Source organism: Manis pentadactyla, chromosome 2 (assembly GCF_030020395.1).
Source record: "Manis pentadactyla isolate mManPen7 chromosome 2, mManPen7.hap1, whole genome shotgun sequence".
Taxonomy (NCBI): domain Eukaryota; kingdom Metazoa; phylum Chordata; class Mammalia; order Pholidota; family Manidae; genus Manis; species Manis pentadactyla.
This window is the reverse complement of record NC_080020.1, coordinates 113027848-113051373: the sequence shown is the minus strand read 5'-3', so window position 1 is coordinate 113051373 and position 23526 is coordinate 113027848. Positions and strand designations below refer to the sequence as shown.

At 37.2% G+C, this 23526-nt stretch overlaps 2 protein-coding genes across 10 annotated transcripts in view; one reads left to right on the top strand and one right to left on the bottom strand.

The window, feature by feature from the left end:
* LMBRD2 (LMBR1 domain containing 2) overlaps window positions 1-20899 on the bottom strand; it is a 67445-nt gene extending 46546 nt beyond the window's left edge. For 5 of the 6 annotated variants that reach the window (XM_057495808.1, XM_036932104.2, XM_057495805.1 and 2 more), the window contains exons 1-7: window positions 20690-20899; window positions 11552-11788; window positions 11207-11304; window positions 9822-9917; window positions 6990-7157; window positions 6252-6462; window positions 359-433 (exon numbers count right to left, since the gene is read on the bottom strand). In XM_057495808.1, the coding sequence (XP_057351791.1) occupies window positions 359-433; window positions 6252-6462; window positions 6990-7157; window positions 9822-9917; window positions 11207-11304; window positions 11552-11725 (822 nt within the window). In that variant the 5' untranslated portion in view covers window positions 11726-11788; window positions 20690-20899. The remainder of the gene's footprint in view (window positions 1-358; window positions 434-6251; window positions 6463-6989; window positions 7158-9821; window positions 9918-11206; window positions 11305-11551; window positions 11789-20689) is intronic. The other variant, XM_036932109.2, reaches the window with a different exon arrangement.
* Window positions 20900-21002: 103 nt separating this feature from the next.
* Window positions 21003-23526, top strand: part of SKP2 (S-phase kinase associated protein 2) — a 111717-nt gene continuing 109193 nt past the window's right edge. For 2 of the 4 annotated variants that reach the window (XM_057495798.1, XM_036932099.2), the window contains exons 1-2: window positions 21004-21229; window positions 21705-21976. In XM_057495798.1, coding sequence (XP_057351781.1) covers window positions 21186-21229; window positions 21705-21976 — 316 coding nt within the window. In that variant the 5' untranslated portion in view covers window positions 21004-21185. Of the gene's footprint in view, window positions 21230-21704; window positions 21977-23526 lie in introns of all 4 variants that reach the window. The other 2 variants (XM_036932102.2, XM_057495794.1) reach the window with 2 other exon arrangements.

Sequence of the window (23526 nt, the reverse complement as noted above, 5' to 3'; positions counted from 1 at the left end):
ACTTGATGTTCACCCCAATAGTGTAGCTACTCTATTACCATACCAAGATATTACAATATTATTGGTTATATTCTCTATGTTGTACTTTCATTACAATGACTAACTTATTCTACAATTTGCAGTTTGTACCTCTGTTAGAAACTGTAAAGGTCTATCTCCATTGCTGTATCATGGCAATCATTATACATAACATAACCTCTATATCCATATTTTAATGTAAAATACTGGCAATAAGTAATGTTAAACTTATAATAACAAAGGAAGACCTCAGTTATAGGCTATTGTCATACTTTTCTGTTCTTTTCTATTATATAAATTTATATTTCAAAAGAAAATAGATAAGAATATTATTAATTACCTTTTTAAGTATTGTATCAACACATTTTCTCAATGGGTGGTTATACTTGATGCTTTCATTCACTTTACGAACCTCCTATAAAAACATTAAGAAAAATAAAAAAGATTTCCATTTCTATACATATGTTTCAAATGAGAATGCTCTAGGTACTCTACTCTTACAAGTTTAATTTCAACCCAAATTACCTAGCACATACATGAAGTTCCATTCACTGAATAAAAGGTCTGAAGAACACAAGTAAAAACACAAGTTATAGAATAGCTATGTCTATACCTTCAAACTTTTTATTACCTTCTAAATTTACTCCCTTATCATTTGCTTACTTGGTACAGAAAGATGAATAAGCATTATAAAAAAGTCGCAATTGATCGGATAAACTTTGTGATTCTCAAAGAACAGGATTGTGTTCCTCCACCTTGCTCATCAAGCTTAATTATATCATTATCTAAAATACAGTGAAGAAATCAGAGGAAGCAAAACAGGCCACAAATGTCACAAAGCACGTACTCTTTTCCCATGGCAGAATAATCCACAGAAGTCACAACTAATGATTCAATCCACATCTGTTTAATACCAGGTGCCAGCACTGTGCTAGGTTTAAGGTCACTTCAACCCATACTTGAGGGTAGAGTGGGAAGACAGGGTGTTACAGATCTTTGATAAGATTACAGTCTGGTGATGAGATTATTAAATAAGGAATTTAACAAGTATGAAGGGCATAATGGATTAGGGAGGGGAATCCTTGGAACGAGTAGTTCCCAAACAATCACAATATTCTATAATACTAATGAAATTTTGAATAAGTTGGAATCACTGGTCTAGGCATAACAAACAGCATGCTCAAAGGCTGGGAAGCAAGAGAGAAAACAAACTGACCAAGGTATTAAAAAGAACATTTTATTGTAGAAAATGGCCTTAAGGAATACAAAAATGGAGGCAAGAAAACCAATTGGATTATACACAAAGTTATGAAAAACCATTTATCATTTATATGACAAAAAAATCACTATCCTTAATATATGGAGAGCTTTTACAAATTAACAGAAAATTGGGAAGAAAGAAGAAATACAATTAGCCAAAAAAAAATCTGAGAAGATATTCAAGCTCACTGAGAGCAATTATAAATTCTTTAAATAAGAAGTTTTCTTGCAAAATTATAAAAAATTGATATCATGTAATGAGGTAAAATTGTAAGGAAACAGTCCACTTCATATACACATTAAAATGTGATGTAATCTATTTGCAAGATAATCTAGCAATATCCATCAAAATGCAGACCCTATAAATAATCTGTTACCAAAAGACATTGCTCCTGTCAAGGAGCTTAGCTTAATGAGGAAAATAGACATTATGTAAATTGAAATTGTGTGGAAACTGCTGTATATCCTAGTGTGGGAGGCTTTCTGATGAACTGATTATTTAAGTTGAGATTAAAAAAAAACACAAGTAGGAGTCAGCCAACCACAGGAAGGGGCGAGAATATTCCAAACAGAGGGAAAGCATGTACAAAAGCCTCCAAGCAGAGTGAACAAGGAATTTGAAGGAACTGAAAGAAGTCCAGTGTGACTAAAGGGAAAAGGAGAGTAAGGACCTAAGTAGCACTAGATGAGGCTGAAGAAGCAGGAAAAGCACTCCAGGAGGCCTCAGTACAGTTTATTTTGAGGTCAGTGAGAGAGGACTTAAACTGCGAGTTGCAAGATAAGGCTTGGCTTTTTAAAAGATGCTGAATCACCATTACAATACAATTTTCTATTACTAAGCTGCCCTAAAGTTGTGACAACTAGTTAGCATAAGACTTTGAATATAACTATACGGTCTGGTCATACATTATTTGTGAAACATATTTTCCTTTAAATTCTTTAGCCCTATTAAACAAAAACAGGTATGAAACAGTTAACTATTGTAATTTGCTATTTCTGTTATAAATTTAAAGTTCCCTCAAAAGTTCATAATTTTTATAAAATGTAGGAAGCATTTGAAATATTAGCTTATTTTCCTCATATAAAACAACTTGGAGCTCTGTCATTACTATGCCTAATCAATTCTTACTAGGCAGGCCAGACAAAACATGAAATCAGGATAATGGGCTGTTTTTAGTAGAAATAAGTAACTTTGTCCCTCTTCAAAACCCTCTATCTTGAAAAATGACAAAAGGTATAGGTGTCTCTTAGGCTATCTAGCAAACACCTTCTGAAAGGTTTGATATGGCTTTTAAGTTTTATTACTGCTCCAAAGAAAAGTAATAGACAAACAGAAGTATATATTCACTTCAGAGAGAAACATATTGTAAAAGCGGTAAACTGGTTCTTATAAAACTGTATTTGGGAGATTTTGTGGATAGCTGAAAAATATCATTAATAATTACCCCCAAAAAGGTGATGGAACTTTGTGATCTGTTAAAATATGTATTCAAAACAAGTACATTTAAAAAATTTTCTCTCTAGATCATCCATATTCTTGTCCCATGCCTTATTCTGCACACCTCCAACAGACTGATCATCCTAAACCACTTACAGGGTCATGTCCATTCCTTCTGCAAGATGTCAATGATTCCTCACTGCTTTCAAAACACAGTCTGGACTTTTCAGTCTGACTTTTAAGGCCCTGCTATCTGGCTACAACATATCTTTCAAATCTTATAAGTTTTATCTTTCCAACATAAATCTTATGCTCAGTTAATTTGGTTTTAAAACCTGATAACCAACCAGGGTGCTGTCAGCTATGAAAATTCCACCCATCTCTCAAGACCAGATATTTCATTTCCACCATTTCATCTCCTCCTCTCATCACTAATTAGAAGTGAATCCTCTCTATACCAGAGCATTTCCTTTGTATCATTCATATCACATTTACCACATACTACAAGGAACTGCACGATTTTTCACTCTAGATAGTATACTAAAGATCAATTCTACACAGCACTGAACATGGCAGGAAGACCACAATTATTTATTACATAATGAAAGTTTTTTTCTCAAGTTAAAAATTTTCAGATATTCAGAAAAAAAAAGAAAATACTCTGAACTCCTTTGAAGTTTATGGATGGCCAAAGACAGTCATACCTGATAAATCATGCATTTACTGAGGGGCAAAAAAAAAAAACATCGGAGTTCTCTTGATATCTCTGTGGGTCTGCTGCTATTTTCATAGCATCCATTAAGAGTGTTTTTATATAACATACAAACATATAAATTAACATTTTGTGAACCTTAAATTTACACTCTTATATACTGTGTAAATATGTCAAATATATTCATTAAAAAAAAGAGTGGTTTCTTTTTTACATAGATAATTTTATCTAAACTTTTAAAAATCCCTCACATCATAAGCCTATAATAAAATAGCAAAGAAGGCCCCAAGGCCAGTCCTTAATATTACACATCCTATTTGTAAGCAGAGGGCTCCCACCAACCAAATAACAACCACAAAATCTTTCTTCAATTCAGACATTAAAGATTCTTAACAAAATCTAGGTCTTGAATAATAAACTAGATGTATATATTTGTTGAAGGAATATTGAATGAACCGGTGAAATCCATTTTCCTCCAATCTGAAACAGCCGAATTTAATACCAACTTTTGTGGGGAACACCATGAAATTTAAGTTATATTCTTTTAATTATTTTATTATCAAATACAAGTTTTCAACTATTTTTTCAAAAAATTCAAAATTGCAAACATATCAAATATAGATACAAAAATTATCAAACATAAATTATCTTTTTGAAAGTGTAATAATATCATGCCTGAGGAAATATAAAAAAATAATATTTATAGGAGATTTACACCTACATTTTGAATCAATGTTTTCTGCTACAGTTCTTACATTTGGTGGGGAATAAATGCTGAAAAGTCAACATAAAGATTTTCAATCACACCATACATCCTTTCGTTCATGCATTCAGTGACTTTAAAACTGGTTGCCAAATGTCTGAGAATCTAGAGGACTAGGGAAGATGTTACGGGTTGAACTTTGCACCTTCCCCCAATTTATATGTTGGAAGTCCTAATCCCCAGTCCCTTGGAATGTGACCTTATTTGGAAATAGAGCTGTTGCAGATATAATTGGTTAAATTAAGATAAGGTCATACAGAAGTGGGTCCTTAACCTAACATAACTGATGTCCTTACAAAAGGGGGAAATTTGGACAAAGACAAGCATACAGGGAGAATAACAAGTGAATATGAAGGCAGAGATCTACAAGCCAGGGAATACCAAAGATGGCCAGCACCCCCAGAAGTTGAGAGGCATGGTACAGACTTTCTCTACAGTCCTCAGAAGGAACCAACCCTGATTTTGGACTTCAAGCCTCCAGAACTGTGAGATGATAAACTTCTGTTGTTTAGAATATCCAGTTTATGATACTTTGTTATAGTATCCCTAGGAAATTAATACAGAAGCCTTCCTTAAAGAATTCTGGCTATGTTGAGCTGTGAAAATGAAGTAGGAATTAGCTGAAGAGAATGGAGAAAAGAACATTCCAAGAGTTTGGGAATAGTTTGCTCAAGGACAGAAAAGAAAGGCAATGAATGTAATGGTTGAGAATAGGGGTGGGCAAACCAGAGCAAATCTAGCCCACTAACCTGTTCTTGTTTGGAACACATCATGCTCATTCATCTATTGTCTATGGCTAATTTCATGCTACAGTGACAGAGCAGTTGCAACAGAGACCACATGGCACACAAAGCCTAAACTAAAATATACTATCTGGTCCTTTAGAAAGTTTGCCAATCCTTGTTAAAGCAAAAAGTAAAGTTAGACTTCCTGGCTTTCACACTCAGCTGTGTGAACATGAGAAACTTATTTAGCTTCTCTGTGCCTCATTATCTTCATTTGTAAAATGGGAATAAAAACAAAATGTCTCCCACAACGTTGTGAAAATTAAATGTATTAATACATGCCAAGTGCTTAGAAAATCAGAGATAAATAAGTAAGTCTATATACGTTTGTGATTATCATCATTATTAAGTTTGGAGGAACCAAAGTTGAGACTCAGGCAAATTTAAGACTATATAATTCTTTGCTATTTCATTGTCATTTGCAAATGTGAGGAACCAAAGTCGACCAATGCGAGGAAGACAGAGGTTTGAGATAGGGCTGAAGAGCTAAATACAGGACAAATCATTTTTGGTAGGTCACATCAAAGCATTTTGGAGTTTATTCTAACATGAATGAAGAGCTTTCGCCATGAGGTTTTAAGTTGGAGTAACATCATCAAAATAGCATATTTTCTCAGAAGAGCAAAATGTGAGCTGACTACAATAATCTCTTTATAAATCCATAACCAAAATATTATTTAACTGCAAAATTTTATAATTTGTTGTATATTTTTGTGCATATTACTGAAATTAATACTTTCAACAACTTTGTGAAGTTGATTCAAGTCATGGGCATTTTACAAGTGAGTAAAATGAAGTGCCTTATTGCAATTACAGATAGGTAACAAAATTTACTGATACAAATTCCCCATGCAAATTGTTGTCTAAAGATGTTTTCAGACTTGGTGGGATTACTCTGGGTAAAACTTTCAGGGGGAAGTGTTATCTGATTGCTGTCTTCACTCTTACTCTGTCAGGGTAACCATATAGTTTATCATTTAATCTGGGAGACTATTAAGAGAAAAGGAGGGCACCACTAAAAATTACCCCAAGATGACAAGCATAACCCTGCACTGTTGAATATATTCTCACTGAATCTATGCCAGTTCGAAGGTGGAGATGACATCTCATGAAGCTGAACTGCCAAGAAGTCATCCTAATGGATGAGGCACTCTGAGGGACTGCACATCAACGGACCTCAGCCTAAAGACCAGCAGTGCTAACAACAAGCCAATAGGGACCAAAAAGAGATAGACACACTTGTTGACTGTTGACTGTAAGGTTTAAACTGCTTACCTCCATGACATCTTCTAAAGTCTCTTCTGCATCTGCTTTCTCTGTCATCAGTTTGGCTGCCTTAAAATAAGTTTTCATAAGTAGATAACCTTTTTTTGCCCCATTCCAGTACGATCGAGGAATTTCCACAAGGCCATACCCTAACAACAACACGAGAAGAAACAGACCCCAGGTATTTGCAGCAGCTATTCCAATAGTCTGAAGTTGGTTCCTAAGAAAGAGAAAACACAGGCAGATAGCTGTGATAGATAAGTTTATCTGACAAAAATGTAAAATAAAACTACCTAGTGTTACACAGTTTCTCAGCAAACTGCCCTAAAGAATGGCTAGGATTTATGTGAAAAAATTAAGCCTACAAATCCACAGCTACCCTTTTAGTAACACCAGATAATCTGTGTATTTTATTGGGAGGTTAGATAATTTTCATTAGTTGCCTTCATACTATTAACCAAGAGAAGACTGAAAAATTTTTAAAGTCTGAAAAAAATTTAACTTGTGTTGGGGCAGATCTATGCAAATCTCAGGACTACAATAGTGAAGGTTATCACTACTGTTCATCAGTCCTCTGCTTTTTTAGTAATATGGATTATTCAGATATTCTTTTGGGGGAATTTGTAAAACACGTAACTTGATATGTTTCTCGATGAGAAGCCTATTTACCTGCATAGAGGAGATAAAAAATAATTTTAAAAAAAGGAAATATACACAGAAACAATGTTAATAAATGACTTTTCTTACCATTCTAAGTGCAAACGTGGGTTTACAGCTACATAAATTAAAAATGCTCCAAAAATCAGCAAATAGGTGCCATAATAGATTGCATTCTCAATAAGTGCAGTTTTGATCTTTCCAGTGATGGAAAACCCTCCTGATCTTGCATATGATTGCATAAAAGGTAACAGAATCCTAGTTGGAAGGAAAAAATTATGATTAAAAATCAATTAATATGTCTATATAATCTTAAAATAACAGAAATATTTGAGTCCAATTTTAATGCATAGATCTTTCCACAAATAAATATGACTAATTATTAATATGGAATATACTATAATAGGTGATCAATTATTTTTATACTATCAAATTTTGGGAAGAGCAAAGTACATTCCTGGGAGCAAAAGAGGCCGCAATGACCAGCAGTGAGAAAAAGAGTCTGAGTGACTAACAATGAATCTAAAAAAGGCTTTAAATCCTTTATGAAGAATTTGGACTGCATCCAAACAAAAACCATTTTCTTTAACAAAAAGGAAGCACAATCAAATTTTAGTTTTCTAAATACTGGTAAGGTTTCAGCATGCAGAATGGACCAAAAGGGAACAACAATGCAACTATTTGGGAGAGGGTTAGGGACGGTGTAGTAGAAACAGGAGAGAAGATTGGTTGTCAATATAATACTGACATTGAAGTACCTAGAACACAGCCCAAAGGAGCTGCACAGAAAGCTATCTGGCTTCAGAGTTTAGGAGAGAGGATTAGAAATACAGATTCAGGACTCAAAACTGTATCAATGGTACTGAAATTACATGATGAGAAGGGTGACTATACAGAATGAGAAGGAAAGAACTGAGGTTGTCCCTTGAGAAATACCATCTTCTAAAGGAGGTAGAGAAACATCAGGAGGAGAAGCCAGAAAAGGAGATTGAGACAGAGCAGTAGAGAGGCGTGGAAGGAAATTAAGGAGCACATGGAGTAAAAACTAGGAGAAGAAAAGTGTTTCAAAGTGGAGAAAGAAAGCAATATAATCAAATGCTGCTAAGAGGTCAAACAGATTAAGAACCTGTAGGCATGAGTGAAGAAGTGGGAGTAGACAACAGGGTTTAATGGGCTGAGGAGAGAGTAAGCAGTGAGCAAAAGGAGACACCAAATGTAGACAATTTATTTAAGAAATTTGGCTGGATGGATTAAAGTATGGAATATTCATAAAATGTATTATTTTACAGAAATGAAAAAATAAATACTGATACATACAATATAGATGAATCTTCTAAATAGATGAGCAAAAAAAAGAGATGCAAAAAAGTACATAATTGTAGAACTCCATGTTTATAAAGTTCAAAAACAGGCAAAACTAATCTAGAGTGATTCCATCACTCTAGAGCTCTAGATTAGTGATTCTATAGTCAAAATCATGGTTACTCTCAAGGAGGGTAATGCTAGGGAGAGGGGCATGAGGGAAGCTTCTGAGGATACTGTTAATGTTCTATAATATCATCTGAGTACTGGTTATATGGGCATATTCACCATGAAAGAGTAAAACTAAACACAATCTGTGCACTTTTCTGTACTAATTTATACTTTAATAAAATAAAAAAGTCTGCCCCCTAAACCCTCACCAAAAAAAAAAATTTAGCTGTGATGAGAAGTAGATCATTGAGATGGAAGCTAGAGAGGTGGAAAGGGTTGAGATTTGAAAGACTAATTTCTTTTTTAAAGATGAGAGAATCATGCATGCTTTGTTGCAAATGGAAGTTTTAAGTATACATAACAAGAGCTGAAGGGATGAGTCTATATTTCAGGAAGTGGGATTAACTTTAAGAGAGACTTTCCACTTTGAAGGGAAGAAAGAAGATGGGTAGGTAAGTTTGTTGGTGAGAAGCTGAAAGTGCTGTCATCTGATGATATATGTGAATTTTCACTGTGAGGGAGAAAGTAAAGTCATCTTCAAGGACAGAAGGTGATTATTTCTAGGATGTAAGAGGGTGGGTGGGGAGAGAGAGAAAGCACATGCAAGAGCGAGCACACACAAGCCACAAAGGGAACTGCAGAGGTTTAAAGTAATTGGAAAGATTTGTTCTGGAGAATGAAGACACTCCAACTAGAGACACAAAGGAGGAAAGGCTGGCAGTGTTGAGGGCCCCATTCAGTTGCACATAGATTTACAGGGGTACCACTCTGCTGTGTGTGTGTATGGTTTTTTTGGTTTTCTTTTTGTAGGAATGTTGACTCCTTTCAGTTTTAGAGCTCAACTGCCTGCAGAATATCTAAAATGCTCAAAAGGCAGTGGGTAAGGTCTGAGTCTAGAGAACAGCAGAAAGAGCTATAGTGAATATAAAGAAAGATACAGAATGCCTCAGGTGAAGGAAACCATGACTATAATCAAAGCTATGTAGGGAGAGTTAGATAAGATGACCAAAGATGGGACCCCATGGAACACCAACATTTAGGAAGTGGGTCACAGAAAGGCAGCACATGAAGGAAATTCAGAAGATTGGGCTAAGCAGATAGAAAGAAAACCAGGGAATAATGGTAACCTTAGCAATAGCAATTTTATAATGGGACTGGAAGAAGACTGAATTGAAGGTCAAGAGATAAAGACATAACTGGAAGGCAACTGTGACTAGGAAAAATTTTTGCTTCTGTTTTCTATTTCTTGTTTGTTTTTGTCTCTTTATTTATTTTAAGATGGCAGAGACTTAAATGACCGGAAAGAAAGAGGATACAGATTTAAGGGAAAAAAATAAGTGACACTTGAAAAAATTCCAAAATATGACGGTTCACTGAAAAAAAAAAAAATCATGTTTTTTTTTTCACTTAGCCACCATCTAAAAAATTGTATCCTTCATTATCACTTACCATGTTAAAAACTGTGATGTCCAATATACTACCCTCCAGAATATCGGCATGATTCCATCAGGAATGTAACTCCATGGCTTAAAACATGGATGTTGGCTATTAAATAACAATTTGAAGCCAATTAATCATAATTATGACTTTAAATCAACTATATAATTAATTTGTGCATGGCAAAGTTCATTTACATTCAAATGTTAAATTACTGACTCTAACTTGTAAAATTTGATAGAAAACTTAAAATTCAAAGCTGTCAAACTAAAAAAACACATGCAAAGAGAACAAAACAATTAGTTCAAGAGAGGAATGTCATCTAAATTTCCAAGTTTCAGTGTATTTTTAGCCACTGAGTAAATAGAGGATATAATGGTCACCTAAAAAATTAATAATTTGACTCTTTAAAAAGCAAATATGTGATGAAATTAAATCTCTGATTTGATTAGCTTTAAAACTGATGATTGACTTTAAAATACATACATTTGTGGTGTTGGTGTTTGGGCAGAGGAGAAAAATCTTAGGTGATTAATTCCTGGAAAATGGAACACTAACTAATCAGTTACTATAGCATAGCTCCTAAGACGATAGATGACATCATTTTCACATAATTCTGTTTGAATTTTCTTAAAATATATGTATCTGACCATAGATTCTTCCATTCACAGTCAGTCTTCCTAGACAGTAAGGCTATCCTTTAGCCCAGGGGCTCCCAACAACCCATAAACGCTGCTGATCACGTTTTTAATAGTGTTTCAAATGGAGTAACATTCACATTTTAAATTCACCCTTATTCAGAGTAGATTTTTAAAAATAAATAAAAACTGCATAAAGAAGCATGTAAATACTACCTAAAGCATCAGTAACAGCTAAAGTCAACATTTATTATTTTTTACTTGGAAGTTTGATATATTCAATATACCCTTTCACTAATCTGAACTCAGTCTAATATTATAATGACCTCAAAGGATGTGCAATATTCTCATTTCATAGAAAATATCTCCTTTTCCTTTATTACAACCTTGTAAATTAGGCAAGAGAGAAAATGCATGCCCCTTTTTTAAGATCGGAAAGAGGCTAAGAGAAAAATAGCCTTTTGAAGTCTCATACTTAGTAAGGGGTAGAACCAGGACTGAAAAATCAGGTCTTCTCTAGGTTTCTCAATAGCATCCACTGAAATGTCTTGTGCACACAAAAAACTCTATAATTTACTTAAGATTTAAATTTAATAGAATACAAGATTATTAAGTCTACTAGCAAAGGATGGAGATGGGATGGGGGTAGAATGAGCAGAGAATGAAGATAAACTTTTATAAATATAAAATCTAGACAGTAAAAACAATTTTTAAACAATTTGTCCCTTACAATATTAAAACAAAAAAGGGAGAAAATACCTTGCAACTGGAGTAGCAGTTGCATACAATCCTGTAATGTTGCTATTTTCAGGAGGGCTTGAGTTTGCAGCTGCATGCTTGCACCGGTTGTATATTGTCTAAACAACAATGAATGGTTTAAAAATGAAAATTAAAAGGTTACCAAGTACTTAAGGGATATTGGAGTATATCAACCTATCTACCTAAAATTGCCTTTCTAACTATGCTTTTTAATGGTCAAGTTTATATAGTAACATTTAAATTCAAAATATAACCTTACATAATTTAGCTATCTTAAGAACATATCTCAAACATGCTGTATGATTACAATTGCCTTTTAAATTGTGAATCAGTTTCACCTCTTACCGTACTAACATCCAGAGGTAGAATGAAGACAATAAGAAAGCAGAGATACCAAGCTAGCAGTGTCCCAACAATTACAAGTCTATGCTGTTTCTTAAAGTCTCCATATCGATGAAGTAGGAATAATGCCAGAAAAAAGACAAAAACAATCTCGAGTCCCAAAGCTGCACCACTCATTATTGAATGTTCACTTTGACTAACCAAAGTAATTCACGTACAAGTCTGGACCATATCTGTCAACTAGAAAAAAAGAAAAAGCAATATTAACATAGGAAATAACTACTTGGAAATTTCCTAAATATTTGTTTACCGATGTATTGACACATTCTTCAGAAAACTGCCAGGTTTTACAATGGACTATGAATAAAAGGAAAAAGATAATTCTTACTCTCAACTACATACATTTTAGTTTTTTAAAGCATATCTTAAAAATTTCACATCAATTGTATTTTCAGGAAAAAAGTTATTTTAACAAAACTTACTACATATGCTCTAAAAATGTTACAAGAATATTAGATGTGAACAGTTTCAGTAAAATGTCATTTGCAGCTTGTTCAAAACTAGTTATAAAATGAACAAGGTATGAGTACTGTAACAGGCTAATGTTAAATTTATATAAGAAACACCCTTACATAAAATATCACAAATATCACATTTAATAAACTATTTACTATTTCTTTATATAGTTGAAGTAGTTTCTTTCCATTCCTCTGTGCATTTCGAGCAATATTTTCATTTTTCTTAAATATCTAAAATTGAACCCCTTTCATCACTATCACCATATCCTGCTATATTTTTCTTTAAAGCTCTTTACCTACATGATAATAATGTATATTCTTCGTATTTTTATTGTCTCCCTGAATCACCACATCCAACACACAGACTCCTGGAGAGCAGAAACTTGACTGTTTTATTCAGTACTATACTGCAAATCTCTAATATAGTGTCTGGCATAAAGTAGATATTCAAAAAATACTTGTTGAATAAATAAAAATCATTACTGTATACTTTAGTATATACACAATTTTTTATTACTGCTGACTTCAAAGGCAATGTAAAACTCTTGTTATGGTCTCCCAAATTGATTTTACAAATACTTACTACAACTTAAAAGGCTATTAAAACTGCTCATTACTAACTACTACTCCATAACTCAAATTTCATATTCTATGAAAAAACTTATACCACCACAACAAATGTCAAATTTATTTTTAGGCCAAGAATGGATTAAGTGATTAGGTGATACTCAATGTAGATTATGCTGATGAAAAAACCATTACCATCTCCAAGATCCAGCTTTTAAAAAAATATTATTCAATGTGAATTTAAATATAACATAATTGTTGTCTGAAAACCCATTTATGGTTTGACCATAGATACTTATTTGCCTGAAGATATCTAGTCCAAGGAATATGACAGTCATAGAAAAAAGACTGACTATCAGAGCTTACCAAGGAAACGCTAAATAAAGTGTGGCTGTAGGACATGAGAGAATGTTATTAAGTATATTTGTTAAGATTACTTAATAACATTAAAAGCTTACCATAACCAGTTGAGTCACACATACTTAGCTAATATGCATAAAAGAGAATAAGACAACAATATGAAGACATCAACAGGTGGTAAAATTATGCACATAAGCAAACAAAATCAGTTATAAACTTGCCACTAGCTATTAATATTTTTGTACAATGATTTTTGTCAATACTTTTAAAATGCAAGTGATTAACAAAATTAAGGATCCTCTATTCTAGTAATAAAGAAATTATTTGATTACACCTCTTCCTATACTCAATGTAATAGTCTCCTATTGCTGTTATAAACTATTACTGTAGACTCAGTGGCTTAAAACAACACCAGGTATTTGATAGCTTCTGTGGATCAGAACCCGGTATTTCATAGGTTCTGTGCACCAGATGTCCAGGCACATTGTGTGTCTTGACAATGGGTTTCAGCCCCAGGCAAGTTCACTATGGATTCAATGTGACCAAAGAAAATGACAGCAAAACGTTCTTGGGGGTGAAAGGATTATACCCAACTTTATTTTCAGGTGGCAGGTCAGTCACTAGAATCCCATTCACTCAGAGCAAGTCTGCAAGCAGCAAGCCGGTCTCTGTCTCTGGGCCCCTCTGTCTGCACAGCCGTCCCACACAGCAGTCTTCTGGGTCTCTCTGCACAGTCGTCCCGCACAGCCGTCCCGCATAGCCGTCCTCTGGGCCTCTGGCCTCGGCACTGCCACCACTCCAGCCTCTGCTCTGCTCTCCTGCAGCCTTGCAGCCCTGCCACCGTGTTGTGCCCAGAGTACTGGGCGGAGCTCTTTTTATAGAGTCAACAGCCATGTATTGCCCAGAGGTGTGCAGTGAGCTAGTCAACCACGGCCAGGTGAGAATCCTGGCCATGGAAACTCTCATTTTATCCACATTGTGGCTCAACTGTATTCTCAAGATCAAAATCAAGGTATCAGTAGTTTGTGTTCTTCCGTGGAGACTATGGGAAAGAATCCATTTCTAAATTCATTCAGTCTGTTGGTTATGGAACTGAGATCCCCAGTTCCACTGGCTGTTAGCTGGCATTTTCCCTTAGCTCTAAAGGTCTCTTCCCAGTCTTTGCATGTGGCCCTGTATATGTCAGAGCCGGCAAAGTCTTGTCAAATCCTTTTCATACTTGAAATCTTGGAATTTCTCTGCCACCCTCAGCTGGGAGAGAGCTCTGCTCTTCAGGGCTTATCTGATCTTATTGGGCCCAGCTGGGTAATCTAGTCAAATTTACTGGTTCCAGGGATTAAGGAGTAGATAACTTTAGAGTCTGTTATTCTGTTTAAGACACCATCTATTTTTGCTCAAGCTGAACTCTTGCCTTGTTATGACACAAGGTTAAGCCTTAGGGATCTCATGAAATTGGACACGAAATCCTGAGATGAGAAAATAAGAGTTTGAAAGTCTCTATCCTTGACCTGGTACCTATATACAAAGTGAGGGATTGCTTTTTTACAGTCCAGAATGTTAGCATTTTCCAATGTTACTTATGAATTCCTGTGGACAAAATGAAAGTTCCTGCTGCCAGGATTTTCACCTGGCCCTGGCTGGCAAGCTCACTACAACATGGGTGGGCAATACGTTGCTACTGACTCTATATAAAGAGCTCCACCCAGTGCTCTGGGTGACACGGTGGCACAGCTGCAAGGCTGCAGGAGAGCAGAGCAGAGGCTAGAGTGGTGGTAGTGCCAAGGACAGAGGCCCAGAGGATGGCTGTACAGGCAGAGGGGCCCAGAGGAAGGGACTGGCGTGCTGCATGCAGCCTCACTCTGAGTGAACAGGATTTTAGTGACTGACCTGCCACCATGGAAACCAAGTTGGGTATAACCCTACGTTTTACTGTCATTTTCTTTGGTCACACTGAATCCATAGCAAACTTGCCCGGGGCTGAAACCCATTGGCAAGACAATTCCTATAGATTGTTTTGGTTTTGTCAACTGAACAATTTATCTGTTCAAAGCTAGGGATGCCATATTATACACCTGACTCAATTATTAGTATGTTAAATTCATAAAATAACTCAACTAAAATCTAATAAAAGTAAACAAAGACTGGGACAACTCAAGTTTGGCTTATAAAGAAACTTAATGCCAGGTAGAACAGCAATTTGGCAATATATGTAAAAGACCTTAAAAAAAGGTACATACTTTTTGTCCTGGCAACTCCTTTTCAAATAAAGAAAAAGCAAAATGGGAACAAAGATTTATCTACAATGTTATTTTTTATGGCAGTATTATTTAAACATGACAACATAAATGTTTTAGTCCAGGAAGTCTTAAAAATATTCACGAGTCTCATTGACGTTCACTGCCTTTTTGAGAAGAGCAGCAAGGGTTTCATAAATCACTAATCCCGTTAAACTGGCCACGACTGACAGGAGCAGGGATTATGCCTGAGTCAAGGACTATATAACAGCAACTCCCAACTGCAGTCAGTGATTATGGAATATCACCAGATTCCCCCAGCCTAGAAGAAAGGTGAGATCCAGAGGGACACTTTAGAAATGTCAAAAGAGACAGGGTGGGAGCTGAGGGAATGTGCATAAGAAACACACATATATGCATGGACAAATATACATCAAAATGCTAATAGTAGATGTCACAAAGTAGTAAAGAGATGATTTCTGCTTTACTCTTTTTGATTTCTATGTGTTTTTAATTTTAAATAATGGACGTGTATTATTTTGTAATTTTTTAAATTACTTAAAAATCAGTGTAGTAATATGAAGGTAAAACACACAACAACTAGAAAATGAAAAATTTTGCTGTGGTGTTAAGTGCCTAAATTACAACTACTTTAAAATACAAATATTTTATAATACTGTGGTAAACCTGAGTTCCAAATCTCAACTCTATTTAATAATTGTGTAACTTTCTGTAATTTAAGTTGTCATATGAGGATAATCAGCTCACACAGGTTGCTATGAAGATCAAAATGAGATACAAAAGTAAAACACCAAGGAGGAAGTCCAGGCACAGAGTAGGTCCTCAATAAATGCTAGTTGCTAATCTGTATCTCCTTCATATGATGCACTTCTAGAAGATAACTAGTTGGTTCAATGGTCCCAAAGCATAGCTTTACCCTAAGTGGTCTTAAAGTTCCTCTCTCCCCCCAAAAAACTATGAATGGATACTAAATGCTTTTTGCTTCTGTCTGTGGTTACTGAGATTCTGAAAATGAATGAAAAATTTACAACTAGAACCTAATGATTTGTCAGACTCAGACTGTGTTAAGTATGTATCTTTATTCAGATATGTGAAATAATAAAAACTAGGAGACAATGCAGAATCCTAATAATGAAAAATTTTTAAAGTCAGAACTAGATGTAAGTGACAAAAAGTCATCAATTCTCTACTGTCTTGCCAATGGGTTTCAGCCCCAGGCAAGATCACTATGGATTCAGTGTGACCAAAGAAACAACAGTGGAACGTTCTTGGGGTGAAAGGGTTTATACTCAACTTTATTCCCATGGTGGCAGGTCAATCACTAGAATCCCATCCACTCAGAGCAAGTCTGCATGCAGCAAGCCGGTCTCTGCCTCTGGCCCTCTTATCCACGCAGCTGTCTCAGTCTCTGTCGTCGGCGCTGCCACCTTCAGTCTCCTCCCTGCTCTCCTGCAGCCCTGCAGCCATGCCACCGTGTCACCCAGTGGGCAGGCTCTTTATAGAGTCAATCACGATGTATTGCCCACACGTGTGTAGTGAGCTAGCCAACCAGGCCCAGGTGAGAATCCTGGCCATAGAAACCTTCACTTTATCCACATATACCAATAAAAATATAGGTCTTCCAAAGATAATGATAATTCTCATGTTTAAAGATTCAGGTATAGGGAGATGTGGATAAAGTGAAGGTTTCTTCAGCCAGGATTTTCACCTGGCCCTGGTTGGCTAGCTCACTACACATGTGTGGGCAATACGTCATTATTGACTCTATATAAAGAGCTCCATCCAGTGCTCTCGGCAACACAGTGGTACAGCTGCAGGAGAGCAGAGATGAGACTGGAGTGGTGGCAGTGCCGATGACAGAGACTGAGATGGCTGCGACGGTAGAGAGGCCCAGAGGCAGAGACCAGCTTGCTGCATGCAGACTCGCTCTGAGTGGATGGGATTCTAGTAACTGACCTGCTACCAAAGTTGAGTATAAACCCTTTCACCCCAAGAATGTTCTATTGTCATTTATTTGGTTTCACTGAATCCGTAGTGAACTTGTCTGGTGCTGAAACCCATTGGCAAGACAGGAGAATTCAGCTTAGGATATAGATAGAATACCACAAGAGAATGTGGTATTCCACTCCAAAAATGTGAGGAAGTCTTTTTTTTGTAGTGATCTTCAAAAAATGATTTGAGTTCGCAATTTGACCAGGTGAACTAAATTCCAAAGTCTGACAAGCCATTCCAAGGGAAGATAAGACACATACAAGCTGTTTCATCTTCAGCAAGGCATGAAAGTAAGAGGCAGCAACCATGTAAAAAGAAGGTAAGAAGAAAGCAACTGGAATGTAATAGATTCTTAAAGAGTTCAGGTAAAGAGATTGCTTTTAAGACTTAGCTTGGTAATTAGATAACACAATCCTTCCTAATAACAAAATATTTTTTGAAAAAGGAACAGCTAACATTAACTATGAGTTTACCAGATTCTAAGCATTGCACTAGTATTTAACATGCTTTATCAAATTAGACCCCACAACCCAGTAAGAAAGGACTGTTAGTGTCCTTGTTTAATAGAGGAGAAAATAGCACAGAGTGGGTAGGTAATCTGTCACATTCCCACAGCTAGTAAGTGGCAAAGCTGGGATTCAAACTGAGGCATCCTGACTACAGAGACTGCCTCACAATTAGGATTCTGTACAATCTCTTTTCCAGTCCAGATATACTTTCTTAATGAACTTTATTCTTTTAATCATTGCTTTTGTTCAGTTTTCACAGTGAACAAATAAGAACATTCTCCTATTAATAATCCCTTTACATATATCAAGATAGAATGTAAGGAAGTCATGTTTAAAACAGAACTTGACTAAGTCTTTTCACCTTGCAGGTAGGATTGCCAGTACTTAAGGATAATATCTAACTCTAATCTACATGAGAAAAGTAGAAAAGAAAACATAACCCAAATAGAATTGGGAAAGAACCCTTCTATTCTTGACCCAATCTGTCCATCACAGAGAGCATTAAACTGCAGAGATCTAAAGATCTTCTTTAAAATTAATGGAGGGAAAAGGATATTCTTGAAATTTGACTGGAAGATAGAAACTTTTTGCTATGTAATTGTTCTTAGTCTTTTATTCCTTTAAGCTAAATACACTAAAAAGAAAAATTAATCTTAAGATTTACTTCATGCTCTGATGGAACTCAGGAAAAAGCACATCACCCTTCAATTTAAATAGAATCTTCCTTGTCATATTTGATTTTCAAAAGGAACACTTATTTACTGCTGAATATAGAACTTATAGTCAAATGTAATTTCCAGTCCCTTTTAGCTCTCTTCCTGTGCCCTGATAATATTGACTATTTTGTCCCTTTGTATGATAAACACTTTCCCAATTTACAAGATCACTTTGTAAATCTATCTGAAGCTCCCAAAGAATATTAGAATTACTCAATGTAATATCATATGCAGATATAAAAGAATTGTAACTCTTTTGTCCTAAATACTGATCTAGTAATTTGACTTCTATAAATATGGTATACCTTCCCACTAAAATGGGACAGGAGTATACTAACAGTAATCAAATAAAATTAATCAGCAATATACAATAATCCACATCAGTAGCAATCCCAATGGAGCTCTTGAAAAGACCACACAACAATTTCCTAGTAGCTGACAGTCTCGAGTCTTCAATGGACACAATTCCTTATCTTGAACAGAATCACATGTACCAATAAAAACTTTATTTGCCAAATTAAGAGAATAGGCATTATTAGAAGGAATGAAGAAAAACAATCCCAATTTTAGCAAGCTAAAGTATTTGTTTCCAGGGCAAGCCATTAGTGAAATTATCTATTCTAGAACTGAAGATTGATTTTCAAAGGTGACACTCTCTCTTTAAAGTTCCACACAGGACTTTCTACCCACCAACTCAGATATTTCAAGTATTCTGAGAACTGGAACTGTTGCCTACCTTTCAGGCAACTACTCACTAAATCAAAGTACAAGTATATTTAAGTTTAGTATTATCCCTTCTATTAGATCTTCCTATCTGTAAGATCTATGTCTAAAGAGGTCTTTCCCAATTATTATCTCAAAACTTAATTTTCACTTTAAATTTTTTTCTTGTTTATTCTTTCTCCTCTATTAGCTTATAAGCTCCCTCTGTCTTGTTCATTTACCTGAAGGAGACTCTAACTTACCTTAAACATGTTTTCTCTGAGTTGCAATTTTAAGGAAAAGGATGTAGATTTTAAAGGAAGGCAACTGCTTTCTCCTTAGCCAAAGTAACATCAAGGTAACTTTATGTTAATCAGAATATTGCCTTTAAAAATATTTAACACGTAACCTTAATGAATTGTGAACAGTCAGCCTAGTACTCTTCGCTTAGTTTCAATCAAAACCGACTTGTAAACAGATTGCTTCTTTACCAATTTCACCTACTTTCAGTAACTAACTAAAGGTTCACGAATATCTTTCTTTTGTCAAGAGGTGGTTGCTTTTCAAGCTAATCTCCAAGCCTGAAAGAAGCACATACCTTAGCAAGGGAGGTTTAATTCCAGTATAAAGTGAATCATGTCTTTAAAGAAAGAAAGAAGACATGTCATACAGTACACTTAAGTAATATTCTAATATTTTTGTGATGATGCTGAACTGCCTCTGAACTTTATAAATCTCCATTTTTATCAGGGTTGGAATTTATTGCTCTTTTCTCTTCCACTGTGTTCTAGGGGCCATAATTACAGCAAAGTTTGCACAATGGATTTCGCATGGTCATCCTACCTGGAATATGGCACACTCTACTCTAACCGGCTCCAGACTCTTCCCAGCGTACAGACTAAAAGCTCTTTTTTCAGACTGCAGCGCAACCGGACGCAGCCGGTTGAGGGAAAGCAACGAAACGGCTTTGCTGGTCCCTAGCGTTGCACTATAATGCCCTTTGCAAACATATAATCACTTAATTTGTTCCCATGCTGGCATCTGTAAGACTTGTCAAGTCTGCAAGGAGATGCGCAGCTTCCCCAATGCACAACGGAACCACTGTATTCTCCTGCTCCCTTAAAATTAAGCCACCGCCTCTCGTTAGAACTGCGCTGTACTTTACAAAACATTTTCACACACGTTATCTGATTTGGCCCTCAGTGCAGGCCTGTGATGAGCGTCGAGGTCATAGATCCTATTTTACAGATGCAGAAAGGATCCTGTCGACAGACCCCGTCCCAAGAGCCGCTCCCTCCCCGGTGGAATCAGCAGCTTCCTGGCAGAAGGGAGAGCAGGTGTGACGTTCACGGCTCGCAGCCTCTCACCTGGCCGGCGGGCCGGGCTACCACCTCCGCTCAGCAGGGCTTGTGAGCCCTGCGGGCGAGGCCGTTCGGGGTCCCAGGGTCCCGTCTATCTCCGCCTGCGCTGGGCCCCAGACCCCAGACCCCAAAGTGCCTCACGCGCTCCCCATCAGTCTCACCGTCCGTTCTCGCCAGACAGCGTCTGGAAGGACCGGGGAACTCCGCGTCCGCCACAGCCGTCCAGGGTCTAAGAACCACTCTCCAAGGCGAAGGCGGCAGCAGTCACTAGAAGGCCTGCAGGCTCCGGGGAAAGAAAACTCGTCCCCAGTCAAGCTGCTGACATTTCCCAGTCAGACAGAGCACCGCCTGTTTCCGCTTCCCCGCCTACCCTGCAGCCGCGGGGGCTTGTGGGTGTCTCGAAGGCGGGCTTAGCTGCTAGGAGAGGAAGTCGCTGTCAGCAGGCTGACCTCTGAAGCAGGGCCAAACTACACTTCCCAGCAGGCAGCGCGGCCGCAAAAAGCGGCGGTGGAGGAGAGCCGGCACCGGAGGCTTGCGCGGGCTCAGAGATGGAACGTTGCTGGAGTTCGCGGGTGTAGCTGCTCGGGGCCGGAGGCTCACGTCTTGAGCCGCTGCGCGCCAAGGCGGGAATCCGGGAGGCGGGCTGCTCTGCAATTAATGCACGCATTTAAAACTCCCGAAGTTGTGGACGCCATGCACAGGTAAGCTGATTACAAAGAGCGGCAGCGTATGAATGGACCCCCTTAATTCTTTTAGGCCTCGAGTATTGTTACTTACTAATATTGTTATTAATGCTGTAATGTGAAGGGTTGTTTAGCCCTTTAAGGAAAGCGTGGATGGATGGATGATGTAGTGCTCTGATCAGCGTGCAGTTTTATTGGGCTTTCCTCTGCTGTTTTAAATCGCTGTATGATCGCCTCCCTCTTTCCTTGTTTGTTGCCTCCACTTTAAGAAATTCTTGGAGCCTTGCAACATGAACGTAAATCAAAAAGCCTTTTTCATTTGTTCGGTTTTCTATGTCATTCTGGGAAACTCGCCGCTGGTACATACAAAATGCAATTGTTAGTCGCTTTGAAAGTTTTCTAGTGCTTAACTTGCAATTTCATTCAGGCCTACCTTGGAATTATTTACGGGTGTACTTTTGAAAGGAACTGGGACTATTGTACATTTCTGCAGGAAACACCTCCAGGAGATTCCCGACCAGAGTAGCAACGTTACTACCAGCTTCACGTGGGGATGGGATTCTAGCAAGACTTCTGAATTGCTCTCAGGCATGGGGGTGTCCGCCCTAGAGAAGGAAGAGGTGGACAGTGAGAACATTCCCCAGGAGCTGCTGTCCAACCTGAGCCATCCTCAGAGCCCCCCACGAAAACGGCTGAAGAGCAAAGGGAATGACAAGGACTTTGTGATCGTCCGCAGATCTAAGCTAAATCGAGAGAACTTTCCAGGTAAGGTATGAGGGTAAAACCGTCAGTCACATAAAAGGTGGACTGAACAGTTTTGTTGGTAAACCTTTGTTCAGAGATGTTAAGATGGGGCTCTTTAAAAATTGCCTAATTTTGAAGTTACTTTCCAAAGAAATGGGGCAATTCATTATCATGGAAGTCTACAGGAATCTTAATGGGTGTTTATCTTCTGGTGTACAATGAACTTTTAAGTCATGTGAAATTTTAACCTATGAAAGACCTTCCTGCCCTTTTCCTTAGAAGGGAATCTGCCTGCTCAAAGGCCAGCTCAGTGCCACTAATAAATGAGAATTTAAGCAATGATCTTGTAGGATTCTTTTTGTTTATATTCTGCTGTTCTATAGCCCTGGTTGAGCTTTTTGCCATAATCATTTAAGTTGTCAAAGGACTGCTCAAGTGAATGTTAAATTAACCGGAGGAGGCTTCACTCCCTAGGTCTGCTCCCAAGAGGGATTCTTCTGTATGCTCTGTCTCCATTACTGCCAGTATTCCCTGTTGAGTCACCCAACCCCAAAACCTGAAGGTCAGTCAGATTCCCATCATCTCCCATTATTTAAGCAATCATTGAATCTTTAACTCTTGCCTCCTAAATATTTCTCAAGGTCTCATCATCTCATGCTTAAATATTGGAATGGACTTGTAATTCCAGGCTTATCTTCCCCACATCAACCCACCAGAGCTTGAGTGGACTGAAATGTAGAACCCCAAGAGTCCTCAAAACCTTAGGGTAAACATTCATTGACCTGGGGTTATCAGTTTTTTTTACTAGTAAGTCATTTGAAGCATTAATTCAGCAAATGTTTGCTGAGCACATACAATGTGCTAAGCATTGTTCTAGGTGCTTGAGGATACAGTACTGAGCAAAACAAACATTCCTACCCTCATGGAGCTTCTGTTTTAGACAGGATGCAATAAATATAATAAATCTGGTGCTGTGGCTAAAAAAAAATAGAACAAGCCAAAAGGGATTGGAAGACCTGGGGTGCGACAATGGATTGCAGTTTTAAACAGGGTATTAAGGGAAAACCTCAGGTGGACAGTGAGCTTTTTAAGCAAAGGCATAGAGGCATAAGGGAATGTGTCATGCAGTTATCTTGAAAAGAGGAGCCCCAGGCAGAGGGACCTATGCAAAGACCTTGAGGCAGAAGTACGTCATGTTTGTTCAGAGAACAAGCCACATTCCAAGAGTGGAATGAGCAAAGGGCAGAATGTGGGAGATCAGGCTAGAGATGATGTTGAGCAGAGTTTTGATGACATTTTAAATGATGTGTTGGACTAAATTGCAGGAGGGTCAAGGGTAGAAGCTTAGAAACTTAAGAGGTGTGGGAATGGTGATAAAGCAGTGGCCAGATTTTAGATAGATTTTGACATTGATCAGATCCTAGTTAGATGGTGACACTGGCATAGAGTTAGGAGGCTGTTGAAATTGTAGAAGAGGTTAGAATCTAAAATGAGAATGGGTAGGTGATGGTGAAGAAGAGACAGATTAAAGGAGTAAAGATGAAGTCTTATAGAGTTAAGGCAAATAAGTA